General features: G+C 44.7%; 1 protein-coding gene across 3 annotated transcripts; it reads right to left on the bottom strand.

Annotated features, from left to right (window-relative positions):
* Positions 1–2552: 2552 nt before the first annotated feature.
* On the bottom strand, positions 2553–17342 carry LOC137095469 (phospholipase A and acyltransferase 3-like). 3 transcript variants are annotated; one of them, XM_067462179.1, is made up of 5 exons: positions 17008–17342; positions 15530–15583; positions 10539–10644; positions 5600–5868; positions 2553–2953 (listed from the first exon to the last, which is right to left on the bottom strand). In XM_067462179.1, exons 2-5 carry the CDS (start codon positions 15545–15547, stop codon positions 2708–2710), a joined length of 639 nt encoding a protein of 212 aa, XP_067318280.1. In that variant the 5' UTR covers positions 15548–15583; positions 17008–17342; the 3' UTR covers positions 2553–2707. The 3 variants fall into 3 exon arrangements, 2 of the variants coding, with proteins under 2 accessions (XP_067318280.1, XP_067318281.1); XM_067462180.1 differs by lacking the exon at positions 17008–17342 and having other exon boundaries at positions 15530–15906; XR_010908852.1 differs by lacking the exons at positions 5600–5868; positions 10539–10644 and having other exon boundaries at positions 2865–2953; positions 17008–17339.
* Between the last annotated feature and the right edge of the window lie 373 nt (positions 17343–17715).

Genomic DNA, 17715 nt, shown 5'->3' with positions numbered 1-17715 from the left:
CTTGATGAGATGAAAGAGGTTGATGGTGAGGATTCCCCATCGTATGATGGAGTCAAGGACTGGCATCGTCCATTCCAATATGGTCGGTCTTTGGTGCAAACAGCGCTAATTCCAGGACGACCCCACTCTGCTATTGACGAACACATCATCCAGTAAGTGGAGGTCACCATTTTGGAAAATCACCATGTAACCATGCACCACCTAGCCCAAAATGTCAAGATGAGTGTGGGGCCCATGGAAAAAATCACCCAAAACTATCTTCACCTGCATAAGGTATCCAGTCACTGGGTCCCCCAGCTGCTCACATCTTTCCAGAAGCAGGAATGAGTCGAATGCTCTCAGGCTTTCTTGACAATGATCTGCCATGGAAACCAGGAGGACTTTTTCAACAGACTGATCACACAGGAGGAAAGCCGGGTCCATCACTCTGGTCCTGAGACTCAAGTCCTGTCGATGCAATGGAAGCATCCTGACTCACCTCCTCCAAGGAAGGCACACACGCAATTCTCTACACCTCTACACATAGTGAAAGTGTGTATGTATGTATGTGGCAGAGGTGTCCACTTACACCAGTGGTTCTCAACCTGTGGGTCCCCAGGTGTTTTGGCCTACAACTCCCAGTAATCCCAGCCAGTTTACCAGCTGTTAGGATTTCTGGGAGTTGAAGGCCAAAATATCTGGGGCCCATGGAAAATATAGGTTGGGAACCATTGACTTACACAGATGGCTTCCCACCTCCACAAACAGCTTTAAACCACAGTGCTGAGGAGCCACAAGAGCACTCCCTCCCAGGACATTGCAGGTTACAGCGAACACCATGAACATGTCTCCCAAGCCCTGCCAATGTCCTCACCAATACTGCCCACCACCCAAGTGAAGGTCTTCATACGGGGACAATTTCATCCTAGATTTGATGTGTTTCCTTCACATCCCAGTGTTTCTGACTCTCTCCATTGGTGTGTTATTTGCATGACCCCGCCCACTGCCTCTCTGTTAACCCTATCCTACCCTTTCCTATGGCACACAGAGAGGGATTGATCAGCAACTGAACATACTGGAGGGGTTTTGGGGCACTGACTCAACGTGATAGATATTGTAGTTCACCCTGCACCCAGACAGACTACTGTGACTCCCACCAACAATGGACCTGGACCACATTTGGCACACAAAAACCCCATGACAATCAAAAAAATATTGGAGAGGTTTGGGAGGAATTCACCTTGGTTTATAGGAATTGTTGGTAGTGGGATGTATAGTTCACCAACTCTGAATCTCACCGACAATGGACCCAGAACTAACTTGGCACACAGATCCCCCATGACCAACAGAAAATACTGGAGGTCTTTGGAGAGATTTATAGGACTTGTAATTCATCTACATCCAGAGAGCGCTGTGAACCCAAACAATGATGGATCTGGACCAAACTTTGCACACATACCTGATAAGCCCACATTGGAATCCTGGTGGGTTTTGGGGGGAGTTGTAGATACTAGGATTTATAGTTCACCTGCAATCAAAGAACACTATGAACCTCACCAAAATGGGAATTGTACCAAACTTGGTACACAAAACCCTCACGACCATCAAATCATACTGGAGGTCTTTGGAGAAAATTCACCTTCATTTGGGGGAGTTGCAGTTCACCTACATCCAAAAAGCATTGTGAACCCAAAAGTCGATGGATCTGGACCAAACCTGACACGCATACCTGATACACCGAAATTTGATTACTGGATTGGTTTGGGAGGGATTGACCTTGAGTTTTGAGAGTTGTAGTTCTCCTACAACCAAAGAAACAGTGACCCCGACCAATGAGGGGCCTGAATCAAACTTGGCACACAGAACACCCATGACCAACTGAATATACTGGAGGGTATTGAGGGGACTGACTCACCATAGTGGGAGTTGTAGTTCACCTACACCCGGAGACACTGTGATCATCACTGTCAATAGACTGGGACCAAACTTGGCACACACCATGACCAATTGAATATACTGAAGGGTATTGAGGGGACTGGCTCACCATAGTGGGAGTTGTAGTTCACCTACACCCAGAAACACTGTGACCATCACCGACAATAGACCGGGACCAAACTTGGCACACAGAATCACCATGACCAACTGAACATACTGTGGGGGTTTGAGAGGACTGACTCACCATAGTGGGAGTTGTAGTTCACCTACACCTGGAGACACTGTGACCATCACGGACAATAGACTGGGACCAAACTTGGCACACAGAACCACCATGACCAACTGAACATACTGTGTGGGTTTGAGAGGACTGACTCACCATAGTGGGAGTTGTAGTTTACTCTGTAGCCAGAGGACCCTGCTGATGCTGCATCTAAGCAAACTTGCCCAACATGACAAACTATGTACTGATGGAGTTTAGGGGGCTAACCTGGCATGATGTGAGTTGAAGTTCACCCACAACGGTATAATTTTTGCAAAATAAAAAATATGGACGTTTTCAAATAACCTGGGCAATGCCAGGTACCCAAGCAAATCACAAATAAAAGAGGAGAAGCCCAGACCATAAATGTCATGCATTTGTCACTTTTAATTCACTTTTAATTTTAATTTAATTTTGATTTTTTATTCACTTTTAATTTTAAATTCACTTTTAATTTTAATTTATTTTTTAATTTTTAATTCACTTTTAATTTTAATTTAATTTTAATTCACTCAACAGCTCTCTCCAGCTTTAAACATTGTGGTGGTGAGGTCTGGAAACCAAAGCGTGATTCAGATTTATGTTGGGCGTGAGGATGTCTCGAGAGCTGAAGCCATCACTGAGCATCCTCAGGTCTCTCTGCAGCTCGGAAGTAGAGGGGCGAATGCTCTTCTGTCTGTCTTGAACTGCCCCCACTATGGCCCCGATCGCTGCTCCCAGGCCTCCACCAGCAACTCCAGCTATAGCTGCTGATCCACCAATGATGCCATAGTCAGCCTGTAAGGGAAAGAAAGAGAGCACAGTTGCCTGTGGGTCACCTGCATTTTGAATTCTGCTGTGAGATGTAGTTTTGCTTTTAAATTTGAGGAAGAGAGAGCACCCTGATGATGATACTCTAGAGTGGTAAGTATAGGGCATAGAATACAGCATTGGAAAACACCCTAAGGCTCATAATAATAATAATAATAATAATAATAATAATAATAATAATAATGGTGGTGGTCCCAGTGGTGATCGGCACACTGGGTGCAGTGCCTAAAGACCTTGGCCTGCACTTAAACACAATCGGCACTGACAAAATTACTATCCCCCAGCTGCAGAAGGCCACCTTACTGGGATCTGCACGTATTATTATACATCAGACAGTCCTAGACACTTGGGAAGTGTCCGACATGTGATCCAAGACAAGAGCCAGCAAAGTGATCTTGTTTGCTATGGACCCATCTTGTTGTGTTTCTAATAATAATAATAATAATAATAATAATAATAATAATAATAATAATATACTTTATATGTATACCGCCGTATCTCCCCTAAGGGACTCGGGGCTGTTTCCAACATGGAAGGCAAAACATTCAATTGCCAGAAAGAAAACCATACAGACAATACATCAAGATAAACACATTCAACAATACAATAAACCTAAAAAGAACTTTTAAAAACTTAAACAACCCCTTCTACCAAATAGAAAGACACAATTTAAACCCTTCTGACAGGTGGCCATCCAGCCTCTGCTTTAAAAGCCTCCAGAAAAGGAGACTCCAAATCCTAGAATTGGAAGGGACCCCAAGGACCATCCAGTCCAACCCCATTCATTCAGGCAGGAAGACACAGTTCAAACCCTCCCAACAGATGATCATCTGGCCTCTGGTTAGAAAACCTCCAGAGAAGGTAACTGCAAATCTTAGAATTGGAAGGGACCCATCCAGCCCAACCCCATGAAGGCGGATCTGGCCAGGGTGGTCCATGCCTTAGTCACCTCCTGTAATGCACTCTACGTGGGGCTGCCCTTGAAAACGGCCCGGAAATTTCAATTGGTTCAACGGGAGGCTGCCAGGTTGTTAACTGGTGCTCCTTACAGAAAGCGGTCAACCCTCCTGTTTAAGGAGCTCCACTGGCTGCCGTTCATTTTCTGGTCTCAATTCAAGGTGCAGGTTCTTACCTACAAAGCCCTGAACGGTTTGGAACCTGCCTACCTGAGTGACCGCATCTCTGTGTACGAACCCACACGATCCCTTCAATCATCTGGGGAGGCCCTGCTCATGCTCCCACCTCTATTGCAGGCGCGATTGGTGGGGATGAGGGAGAGGGCTGTCTCGGTGGTGGCCCCTCGACTCTGGAACTCCCCAAGGACATCAGGCATGCCCCAACTCTGGCAGTCTTTAGGAGGAGCCTGAAAACGTGGTTGTTCCAGTGTGCCTTCCTAGAATAAGGAAACTCCCAGCAATATGTCCTCGAAATGCACTTTACTATTGATCTAGGAGTATCTGCACGCCCATCCCTCTCTGAAAACTCTATCCTAGTTCATATTTCATCTGTTCATGCTCAGCATTATGTTTAAATTTTAATTATTACATTTGGCCCAGCCATAGGTTTTAAATGTTGTTGTGTTACTGCTATTGTTTATTGTTTATTTTTGTTATGAGTTTTATTTTATTGTCTGTATTTATTGTTGTTATTGCTTTATCATTGATGGGCTCGGCCTCATGTAAGACGCACCTAGTCCCTCAGGAGATGGTAGCGGGGTATAAATAAAGTTTATTATTATTCTTTTATTATTAGTCAAGCAGGAAGACACAGTTCAAACCTTCCCAACAGATGGCCATCTGGCCTCTGGTTAGAAAGCCTCCTGAGAAGGCGACTGCAAATCCTAGAATTGGAAGGGACCCTAAGGACCATCCAGCCCAACCCCATTCTGCCAGGCAGGAACAAAATCCAATCCCTCCCAACAGATGGCCACCCAGCTTCTGCTTTAAACATTTCCATAGGAGGAGATTTCACCACCCTCTGAGGCAGCATTTTCCATTGTCAAGCAGCTCTCATCCATAGAAAGTTCTTCCTAATGTTTCGTTGGAATCTCTTTTCCTGCAACTTATACCCGTTACTCTCTTGTGTCCATGTCTCTGGAGCAGCAGAAAACAAGTTTGTTCCTTCCTCAATGCAACATCCCTTCCAATATTTAAACATGGCTCTCATGTTCCTTTCTCCCAGCCTTCTCTTTCCAAGCTGAGCATCCTCAGCCCCTGGAGCCATTCCTCATAAGGATTCTTGACCTTTGACCATTTCGGTTGCCCTTCCCCAGACGCCTTCCACCTTGTCCATCTCCTTTCCGAATTACTTTGCCCAGGACCGGATACAGGATTATTCCAGGTGAGATCCGTCCAAAGCAGAATACAGGGAGATTATGTCTTCCCTCAATCGAAACTATGTTCATATGGATGCAGCCTAGAATCACATTAGCTTTGTTCACTGCCACATCATACTGTTGGCCCATGTTCAGCTGGGGATCCACTAAGACTCTGAGATCCTTTGCCTAGGGACTATTTCAGATTTTGGAGATTATGCCAGATTTGACTCGTTGGGAAATGCAACCGGGCTTTGATTTGGGGCCAAGTTGAACCCATGAGCTCAAGGCAGACTCACCTGTTCGCTCTCTGAAATCCCATACCGCAGCTTGGTGGCGAAATGTTCGCAGTTGCCATGGATGAGGTTGTATCTCTTTTTCTGGCCCACCATGGCCTCGGCATCGTGGACAATCTCCTCCGGATCCCTGGGGTGATACCTCTTGTCGTATTTCCTGATGATCCGATACTTGTCTTTCCCGGCCACGTCGGAAAGACGCTCTTTCTTCACTTCTGACTTTGAGCCGCCGGTCGACGAAACATTTGAACTGGAACGTTCTGGATCCGCACCTCAAGAAAGAAGAAAGAAAGAATATTTGTTATTTCCTAATTATTATTTCATACACTTTTACCCCGCCCTTCTCCCCCGAGGGGGGACTCAGGACGGCCTCACCAAAGCACCGTATGATGCTATCTACGTAAATAAAAATGTAATGTTAGTTACATTCCATCAGAATGTACTACCATCAGAACTCAAAAACCACTGGGGGAATTGACGCTTGGTGGTCCCTATGTAAACTTGTCCACAGCTGCATGGTATACGGTAGACTCCTGCAGAGGTGAGAGGATCCCTCTTGTCCTTTGCTGAACGTAGCATTTGTTGGATTTTCTTAGTGGGTCTGTAGCCATTAATTAGCCATTCCACAGATATAATTAGCCATTAGCCATTAGCCATATAATTAGCCATAATTAGCCATTCCACAGATATATAAACCCATTTTTCCTACTTCCAACAGACCTCTACCTCTGAGGATGCTTGCCATAGATGCATGCTAAACGTCAGGAGAAATGCCTCTAGAACATGGCTCTATAGCCCGAAAAAACCCACAAGAACCTAGTGATTCCAGCCATGAAAGCCTTCGACAATACATTAATAAGAATATACACTGCTGTAATTGTGGAATTGGACACAAGCAGAGTTGGATGATCTGGACAGAAAAACAAGAAAACTGTGTCCAACGTGTGATCCAATACAACAACCAGCAGAGTGATCTTGTTTGCTGTGCCCTAATCTTGTTGTGTTTCAAATAAGAATAAGGATAACAACACTATGTAATAAAAGTGTTATTCCTGTCTAATTGTGCAGTACTTACTTTGAAAGTAGTTGTTTTACTCCCGAAACTTTGCTTTTGTGGCTGCCACAAACTATATTGAATTGGTTGAGACTTGATGAGATATTCATTGAAAAACTATAGCAAAATCTGTGGCAGGATGTCTCGCAAAAACAAAGTTGGTGCCGTTTAATTTATTTATTTATTTATTTGATGCACTTATTAACCGCCATTCTCAGCCCATAAGGTCGACTCATGGCGGTGTACAGTACACATAAAAGACAATTACAAAAAAGCCAGTTTCAACAACATATAAACTATACAACAATTACAGACTACACCAAAAATCCGCTTCGTCTCTTAGTGGAATCATAGCCAGCCTCATATTCCTTGTTCCATTCCAGTTCTCTTTACCGTATTGTTTAGCACTTAATTAAATGCCCTCTCGAACAGCCATGTCTTAAGGCTTTTTCGAAAGGACATGAGGGAGGGCGCCTGTCTGATGTGTGCCGGGAGAGTGTTCCACAGCCGGGGGGGCCACCACCGAGAAGGCCCTCTCCCTCGTCCCCGCCAGCCGTGCCTGTGAGGCAGGCGGGATCGAGAGAAGGGCCTCCCCAGACGGTCCTCGTGGGCTCGTAGGCCAAGATGCGGTCGGAAAGGTATTTTGGGCCGGAACCGTTTAGGGCTTTGTAGGCCAAAACCAGCACCTTGAATTGGGTCCGGTAGCAAATCGGCAGCCAGTGGAGCTGGGACAACAAGGGCGTTGTGTGCTCCCTGCCACCCGCTCCAGTTAGTAACATGGCTGTCGCGCGCTGAACCAGCTGAAGCTTCCGGGCCGTCTTCAAGGGCAGCCCCACGTAGAGAGCGTTGCAGTAGTCCAGGCGGGATGTGACAAGAGCGTGTACCACCGTGGCCAAGTCAGACTTCCCGAGATACGGGCGCAGCTGGCGCACGAGCCTGAGCTGTGCAAATGCTCCCCTGGTCACCGCTGAAACCTGGGGATCCAGGCTCAACGATGAGTCCAGGGTCACACCCAAGCTGCGAACCTGCGCCTTCAAGGGGAGTGCGACCCCATCCAGCACAGGCTGTAACCCTATACCCTGCTCGGCCTTGCGACTGACCAGGAGTACCTCTGTCTTGTCTGGATTTAGTTTCAGTTTGTTCGCCCTCATCCAGACCGTTACAGCGGCCAGGCACCGGTTCAGGACCTCGACAGCCTCCTTAGTAGCAGGTGGGAAGGAGTGACAGAGTTGGACGTCATCTGCGTACAGATGACACCGCACCCCGAAACTCCGGATGATCTCACCCAGCGGCTTCATGTAGATATTAAACAGCATGGGGGACAGTATGGAACCCTGTGGCACCCCACAAGTCAAAGGTTGTGGTGCGGAACAGGAGTCCCCCAATAACACCTTCTGGGTGCGGCCCTCCAGAAATGACTGGAGCCACTGCAGAGCAGTGCCCCCAAGACCCATCTCCGCAAGGCGCCCCAGAAGGATACCGTGGTCGATGGTATCGAAGGCCGCTGAGAGGTCCAGGAGCACCAACAGGGACACACTCCCCCTGTCTAGCTCCTGGCGCAGATCATCCACTAAGGCGACCAAGACCTTAATAAACTTTTTCCATATTTTTTGAATGACAGAACCAATTAGGAAATATCATTTATAACCCAGGAACAACGATCATGGTACACGGTGTAATAATAATACATTTGATTTATTACCCATCTCTCCTGATGGCCTGAGGTGAGAACAGGAACATCTGGGGACCCAAACGGTAAAAGCTAAAAGCACAGAACCCTATGTAAAAGAATTATACTCAGTACTCTGAATCCACTGATTCTCTGCCCATGGCTTCAATGTCAGTTATAAGGTTGAGGTGGTGTGCTGTCCAGCCAGACGCTATAAAAAATAAGACTGCGACGTGCTTCTCTCTATAGCTGAGCAAACTGCAGTTGTCTATCTTAAAAACTGAATCGAGACTAGTACTGGTTTAAACATCAAAAAAGAATATTTATTTACACAAAGTCCTTGAAGACTTGGCACAGTTCATACAGTTGCAAACAAACAGTAAATAGATGAAGCTACAAAAATATTCTTTCTTTCCTATAGTTACAGAGGCGACCCTTTCTCCAGATGGCAAATAAGATCCTGAAATCTTAACACCCTAACCGTAAGCTGTTGTGGTTTAGAAAAAGGCAGGTTTTTCCCCTATCTATAACTTAAGGTCAGTCCTGGAGACAAAGCAGTCACGACTCTCTCTGTATAACTATATAATCCAATCTTCTTAATGAAGCTTATCCATCTACAATATCTCAATACAGCTCAATACACAATATACTATCTATACTAACTCAGTATAGCTTAATACTTATCTATAGAGTATAATATACTATCTATAGCTTAATATATCTTACTCAGTTTATAGTTTTTGCAATGGTTCTCCCAGAGCTAACTGCTTAGCCATCAGCACGTCTGAAATCTTTCCTCAAACTGAAAAGGCAGGGGAGAATCTAAAATGGAGATCTTTCCCTGGGAGAAAAGGCGGTCCGTAAACTCAAAGAGCTGCTCTCTAAGCCAATAGTTGCAAAGAGGCCTGCTGACTCTGATACTATTAACTTTTAGGACTCTTGCAAAGACGCAGCAGCCCTGGGAGAAAATGCAAGAGGAAGCAACCTCAATCAGCTATAAAGTAAGGCAAATCAGGGTCCTGGGAGACGGAACAGGTGGCTTTCTATGAAACCGGGTGTGACAGCATTTATATTATATTATTTATTTATTTAAAACGTTTATATTCCGCCCTCTCACCCCGAAGAGGACTCAGGGCAGAGCACAGCATATATACAGCAAACATTCAATGCCAAGACACAAATTCATATACGCATACATAAACATTAAAAACATTTATCTCAATATTAAAATACACCATTTAAAACCATCCTAGTCATCCGCGTCAAATCTAATTGGCCTGGTAATCTTTCCTATTGCTACTTTATTGCCCTGTCCCAAAAGCTTGGTCCCACAGCCAAGTTTCTACCATCCTTCTAAAGGACAGGAGGGAGGGAACCAATCTGATCTCGCCAGGAAGGAAGTTCCATAGCTGGGGGGCAATCACCGAGAAAGCCCTCTCACTCATCCTCACCAATCGTGCCTGTGACAATGGTGGTATGGAAAGCAGGGCCTCCCCGGAGGATTTTAATCTCCGCGATGGTTCATAGGGGGAGATGCGTTCTGACAGGTAAATTGGGACGGGGCCATTTAGGGCTTTATAGGCCAAAGCCAGCACTTTGAACTGTGCCCGGTAGCAAACAGGCAGCAGTGGAGCTGGCGTAACATGGGAGTTGTATACTCCCTTTATGCCGCCCCAGTTATATGCCACCCCAGTTATTAACCTGTCTGCCTCTCGTTGGACTATTTGAAGCTTCCGAGCAGTCTTCAAAGGCAACCCCATGTAGAGTGCATTGCAGTAGTCTATCCTGGATGTAAGGAGAGCATGGACCACTGTGGCCAAGTCTGACTTCCCAAGGTATGGGCACAGCTGGCGCACAAGTTTTAATTGTGCAAAAGCTCCCCTGGTCACTGCTGCAACCTGGGATTCCAGGCTGAGTGATGAGTCCAGGAGGACCCCAAAGCTGAGAACCTGTGCTTTCAAGGGGAGTGTAACCCCATCCAGCACACGCTGTACCCTATACCCTGTTCGGCCTTGCGACTGACCAGGAGTACCTCTGTCTTGTCTGGATTCAACTTCCATTTTCCCGCCCTCATCCACAGTGGCCAGGCAGCGGTTCAGGACTTGGACAGCCTCCTTAGTATCTACACTGACCATATAATACAGTTCAAATGCAATTATTTGGCAGTGTAGACCCAGCTGTAGTCTCCCTTCAATGACTCAAAGTAGGAAAGTCCTTACTTGTGAGGTGGATCACGTGGTCTTTGTCCACGGCCACTGCGTAATGTTTGTACAGGCCACGAGAAAACTCAATCAGGTCTCCGGGCTCTGGTGCTTTCTCTTCATCCTGTAAGATTCAACAAAGCCACATTCAAGCCAAACAATATCCAGAAACAGTGGGTGGTTCCAGTGCCAGCAGGGGATCTGCTTTGGGTTTCAGTTCAAACTTTCAAAAAGCCATCCAATGTACTGAACTAGAAAAGATGTTGACTCCTATCCAAAGTTCAGCCTCTTGGGGTGCTCCTTCAATGCCATTCACTGAATTATATGAGTCTACACTGACCACCTATATAATTTACATAACTCAAAAATCACTGGAACAATTGACACCAAATTTGGACATAATACGCCTAACAACCCAATGAGTGACCATCACTCAAAAATTGATTTTGTCATTTGGGAGTTGTAGTTACTGGAATTTATAGTTCATTTACAATCAAAGAGCATTCTGAGCTCCACCAACAACGGAATTGAACCAAATTTGCACACAGAACTCCCACGACCAACAGCAAATACTGGAAGGGTTTGGTGGGCATTGCCCTTGATTTTTGGAGTTGTAGTTCACCTACATCCAGAGAGCACTGTGCACCCAAACAAGGATAGATCTGGACCAAACTTGAAATGGATACTCAATATGCCCAAATGTGAAAACTGGTGGAGATTGGGGAAAATAGACCTTGACATTTGGGAGTTGTAGTTGCTGGGATTTATAATTCACCTACAATCAAAGAGCATTCTGAACCCCACCAAGGGTAGAATTGAACAAAACGTGGCACACAGGACTTCCAAGACCAATAGAAAACAGGAGAAGGGTTTGGTGGGCATTGACCTTGAGTTTTGGAGATATAGTTTACCTACACCCAGAGAGCACTGTGCACTCAAACAATGATGGATCTGGACCAAACTTGGCAGAAATACTCCATATGCCCAAATATGAAAACAGATGGAGTTTGAGAGAAATAGACCTTGACATTTGGGAGTTGTAGTTCTTGGGATTTATAGTTCACCTACAATCACAAAGCATTCTGAACCCCACCAACGATAGAATTGAGCCAAACTTTCCACACAGAACCACCATAACCAACAGAAAATACTGTGTTTTCCAATGGTTTTGATGACCCCTCTGACAACCCTTTATGACCTCCGCAGGGGTCCCGACCCCAGGTTGAAAAATGTTGCCTTAAGGCCATCCAGTCCAGCTCCCTTCACCAGGGCAAGAAAATACAACCAAAGCCCTCCTGACAAAGAGTTATCCAGCCATAGGTATAGATAGATATATATGATTTACACACACAGAGATATATGTAAAGGACACATATAGTATCATAGATTTGAAAGGGACCCCTAAAGAAGGACAATGATATGTTGCATGTTCCAGAGTAGGCAAACCAGACACTCTCCGAATCAACACTGACAAAGTAACAAGAAGAAAACAAAAGAAGCAAAAGAAGACAATTATACTGGGGAAAATGGAAGGAAAAAGGAAGAGGGGCCGACCAAGGGCAAGATGGGTGGGTGGCAGGCCTGTAGCAAGGGGGAGGGGTGTTTAGGGGTTCAAACCCTCCCCGAAATGTTTCAGATTTTTTTAAACCTGGTTTACTCATGAATTTTAACTGGTTAACCAAATCCCCATGCTAAGTCTATGAGATGCAAAAAATTAAGAGTCCCTCCAGAACTGCAGCACTATCTCAAGCAAATATTGACAATTTATTCACATTGTCATTACTTGCAGCAATAGCTGATGTAGTGAAGCAACCAAGTTGGGGGGGAGGGGGGAGGTTGAATACTCTAATTAAAGGTGATGGTGCTCACCTTTAAGGCCTTGCATGGTCTGGGGTCAATGTACCTGAGGGACCGCCTCACCTCCTACCAACCCCAGAGATTCCTCCGTTCTGAGGACCAAGATTTGTTGGAAATTCCCAATGTCAAGACCTTGCGTCTAACAGCAACCAGACGCAGAGCCTTTACAGCAGTGGCACCATCACTCTGGAATACTCTGCCACCTGAAGTCCGTGCCTTGCAGGACTTAGAATCATAGAATCATAGAATCATAGAATCAAAGAGCTGGAAGAGACCTCATGGGCCATCCAGTCCAACCCCCTGCCAAGAAGCAGGAATATTGCATTCAAATCACCCCTGACAAATGGCCATCCAGCCTCTGCTTAAAAGCTTCCAAAGAAGGAGCCTCCACCACACTCCGGGGCAGAGAGTTCCACTGCTGAATGGCTCTCACAGTCAGGAAGTTCTTCCGAATGTTCAAATGGAATCTCCTCTCTTGTAGTTTGAAGCCATTGTTCCGCGTCCTAGTCTCCAGGGAAGCAGAAAACAAGCTTGCTCCCTCCTCCCTGTGGCTTCCTCTCACATATTTATACATGGCTATCATATCTCCTCTCAGCCTTCTCTTCTTCAGGCTAAACATGCCCAGCTCCTTAAGCCGCTCCTCATAGGGCTTGTTCTCCAGACCCTTGATCATTTTAGTCGCCCTCCTCTGGACACATTCCAGCTTGTCAATATCTCTCTTGAATTGTGGTGCCCAGAATTGGACACAATATTCCAGGTGTGGTCTAAGCAAAGCAGAATAGAGGGGTAGCATGACTTCCCTAGATCTAGACACTATGCTCCTATTAATGCAGGCCAAAATCCCATTGGCTTTTTTTGCCGCCACATCACATTGTTGGCTCATGTTTAACTTGTTGTCCACGAGGACTCCAAGATCTTTTTCACACGTACTGCTCTCGAGCCAGGCGTCACCCATTCTGTATCTTTGCATTTCATTTTTTCTGCCAAAGTGGAGTATCTTGCATTTGTCACTGTTGAACTTCATTTTGTTAGTTTTGGCCCATCTCTCTAATCTGTCAAGATCGTTTTGAATCCTGCTCCTGTCCTCTGGATTATTGGCTCTCCCTCCCAATTTGGTGTTGTCTGCAAACTTGATGATCCTGCCTTCTAGCCCTTCATCTAAGTCATTAATAAAGATGTTGATCAGCTTTCAGCTTTCTGCAGGGCATGTAAGACATATCTGTTTTGACAGGCCTTTGATCTTTGATATTTCTGTTTTTAAATTGTTTAAAATTGTTTTTAAATTGTGTTAGATTTTAGCCTGTTCTTGTAAGCCGCTCCGAGCCCCAGGGGAGTGGCAACATATAAGTTAAATATAAGAATAATAAATAAATAAATTAAGGAGGCCAGACTTGGTGGGAGGTGGTTGACAGGGGCGGAGCTGCAGGCTATGGAAGGCTGCTCTGCCCTCTGCTGTGCTCTTTGCTTCAACGTGAGCTAGGAAGCAGGTTTCAACACACACACCCCAGCGAAAATTTTAAACACCCCCCCCCCCCCAAATTTCAACCCCTCCTGATTTTTTTTTCTGGCTACGGTCCTGGTGGATGGCATCCTTGAAGTGACTGGATTGACCTTGAAGGAGCTGGGGGTGGTGACGTCCGACGGGGAGCTCTGGCGTGGGCTGGTCTATGAAGTCACGAAGAGTCGAAAATGACTGAACGAATGAACAACAACACAACAAAAAGAACAAGCAAAAAGACATTACCGGTACATATATTAGAACCAACACTTTCTCATTACTTTATTTTCCAGATCACCAGACTGGGCCACAGCAACGCGTGGCAGGGGACAACCAGTATAATATATTTTCAAACTGCATTATATAGCAGTGGAAATGGGGCCAGAGATGGCCCCACACACTCTATTCTTCCACTGAAGTGCTGGGGAAGCTCTTGTTTTCCTGCCAGAAGCCCCACACTTTTGAGTCCAGGCAGGCCTTTCCATGGCGTAGGCTGGTCCATAAAGTCACGAAGAGTTGGAAGCGACTGCATGAAAAACAACAACAAGGCTTTCCATGGGCAAATGACCCCATTGTCTACAGAAATGGCTTTAACTGGACCAGGTTCCGTATTCTGCTTACATAGGCCAGTGAGAAATTTAGTTTTAAACCATTTTTGACTCTTACTCTTTTCCTTTTTTCTAGGTTGTAATTATAGCTGAGATTCCACCCCAGTATTAGAAACAGCGTCCTGAAGGTAAGACAATGCCTTCGAGAAGAGTGTCTTACTTCGGAAGGTTTTTAAAGCCGAGAATGGGTGGCCATCTGTCAGAAGGGATCAGATTGTGTTTTATGTATTGTCAAAGGCTTTCATGGCTGGAATCACTGGGTTGTTGTGTGTTTTTTGGGCTATATGGCCAAGTCCTAGAAGCATTCTCTCTTGACATTTCACCTGCCTCTATGGCAAGCATCCTCAGAGGTTGTGAGAACTCACAACCTCTGAGGATGTTTGCCATAGATGCAGGCAAAATGTCAGGAGAGAATGCTTCTAGGGCATAGCCATATAGCCCAAAAATCCTACAATCCAGATTGTGTTTTCCTGCCTGCCAGAAGGGGGTTGGACTGGATGGCCCTTAGGGTCCCTTCCAACTCTAGGATTTGGAGTTTCCTCCTGTGGAGATTATGAAGCAGAGGCTAGATGGTCATCTGTCAGGAAGGCTTGGATTGTGTCTTCCTGAGTAGCCGAATTGGGTTGGACTAGATGGCCTTTTGGGTCCCTTCTAACACTATGATTCTATATTATTATTTATTATTTATTATTTGCACTTGTTAACCGCCACTCTCAGCCCGAGGGCGACTCGTGGCGGTGTACAGAACATAGAAAAGACAACAATTTACAATAAATCAAGACCATAACATAACATCTTACTAATACAACAACTAATTAAACTAAAAATCCGCATTCGTCTAGTTTGGGGTCATAATCAATCTCATAGTCATAGTCCATTCCGGTGGTCATTCCAAAAACATAGCACTTAGTTGCTTCCATGTATAATTGGGGAGCATTATCAACAAACAAGGGACCGAGAGAGAGAGAGAGAGAGAGAGAGAGAGAGAGAGAGAACCTAGAATTTCACTTGGGAGAAATAGCCTTCTGAAGAACCTATCTGCTTACCGATTGTCTTTGACCCATGATGCCTTATCTCCAGTCCTTGGACTCTCTGTTCTCCTTTCAGTAGTGTAGACAATTGGGATGAAGAGGAGATGGTTGAGGCAACAGTGCAAGACAGACAGATGAAAGACAAAGAAAAAACAGGAATTATTGAATCCTACAAATAGATGCAGCTCCAATGGGGAAATCCAAGCCAGTGTGGCTACCAGGATGGAAAAGTGTTTCCAAACAAAGTCACAAAAGGGAACTGAAGGGGCGTAGGATCGCAATAGTACAATTGCAAAAATAAAAAAGGAAGCCTGCTTAGAACAAATCACAAATATCTGAGGAAACCTCATTGATTCCTAAAGAATCTTGGAGAGAACAGGAATGGTTGGAGATCACAAATACATGAGAGACTGAAACTGACCTATAAATATTATTATTATTATTGTTATTATTATTAAACTTTATTTGTACCCCGCTACCATCTCCCCAAGGGACTCGATGCGGCTTACATGAGGCCGAGGGGACTATGACTTTTAAAAATTATTATTATTATTAATATTAATATAATAAATCTGAATGGTGTGGGAGTCCTAAAACAGTTTGAGTGTTTTTTTTCCTCCTCATAGAGCAATCCTAGTGAACTGGATCCTCTAAAATATTTACCTATTCACTCATTTACAGTTGAATATAGAAGCTATATTCTATAACAATCCATCCACCCATCCCTCCAGTAGTGGAGAAGAATTGGCATCTATGTATGTATCCATCTATCTATCCATCCACCCAGAAGTGGAGAAGAATTGGCATCTATGTATGTATCCATCTATCTATCCATCCACCCAGAAGTGGAGAAGAATTGGCATCTATCTATCTATCTATCTATCTATCTATCTATCCATCCATCCATCCATCCAACCATACATCAGTTCAGAACTGGAGAAGAATTGGCATCTATCTATCTATCTATCTATCCATCCATCCATCCAGAACTGGAGAAGAATTGGCATCTATCCCTCCATCCATCCAGAATTGGAGAAGAGTTGGCATCTATCTATCCATCCACCCATCTGTCCAGAACTGGAGAATTGGCATCTATCTATCTATCTATCTATCCATCCATCCATCCATCATCCATCCAACCATACATCAGTTCAGAACTGGAGAAGAACTGGCATCTATCCATCTATCTATCCATCTATCTATCTATCTATCTATCTATCTATCTATCCATCCATCCATCCATCCATCCATCTATCCAGAACTGGAGAAGAATTGGCATCTATCCCTCCATCCATCCAGAATTGGAGAAGAGTTGGCATCTATCCCTCCATCCATCCAGAATTGGAGAACAATTGACAACTGTCTATCTGTCCATCTGTTCATCCATCCATCCATCCATCATTCCATCCATTCATCTCCTTAGGGGAAGTCTTGGCAATGTAACATCTGCATATATAATTAAAACAGAGAGACTTAAAGCATGAAATACTTACTGTCAATTTCTTCCCCAAAAGAAGGAAATGCAATGCTGCTGCTTGTTGAAGATTGGGTGATTTATAGCCAGAGGAAATGGAAAACAGTCCACTTTTGTCAGATAAGACTTCTCAGCTGATTTCTCGTAAAGCAGTGCAATATTGGGAAACCGATCACTGCTCCTCCTCCTGCCCGGAATTGATAATACCTTCAGAAATGAAATGGGGTTCAATCCCAAACAGGAGAAGACTTCCCTGGCAAGGAGAGAGATGAGGGCATCAATGCCCCCCAAGTAAGAATCTTGCCCTTTGATGATATTTTCTTTCATTTCCCCAAAATTCCAGCATTTGGGAACTTGAAAAACTTCAGTCTAGGTATCCAAAGAAGTTGGGGGGGGGGGGGGAATGAGTACAAGGGAGGCATAGTTAGATGTTTTTGAAAAAGTATAAATTGAGCTGCTGGCAACTGACAGATAAGTGACTGTGGCCAACGTCCCTGTATCTTCAGTAACAAATATGGCCAAGTGTATAAAATGATTAGGTTATCCAAAGTGCACATGTACCTAAATGAGATAAACATGTGCTTCTTGTAAAACACATTATTTTTGGGAAATCAAATTTATGTGTGATATAAACTATGCATGTCTAACAAGTCCTATAAAGTCCAGTATAGGGTATGATAGTTTGTTTTGCCAGCAAGAGTTGGGGCTGTCACCATTCTTGACCAGG

This window comes from Anolis sagrei, chromosome Y, assembly GCF_037176765.1.
Source record: "Anolis sagrei isolate rAnoSag1 chromosome Y, rAnoSag1.mat, whole genome shotgun sequence".
In the NCBI taxonomy this organism is placed as follows: Eukaryota; Metazoa; Chordata; class Lepidosauria; order Squamata; family Dactyloidae; genus Anolis; species Anolis sagrei.
Note: the sequence above shows the minus strand (reverse complement) of the source record. Positions and strands in the feature narration are given on the sequence as shown.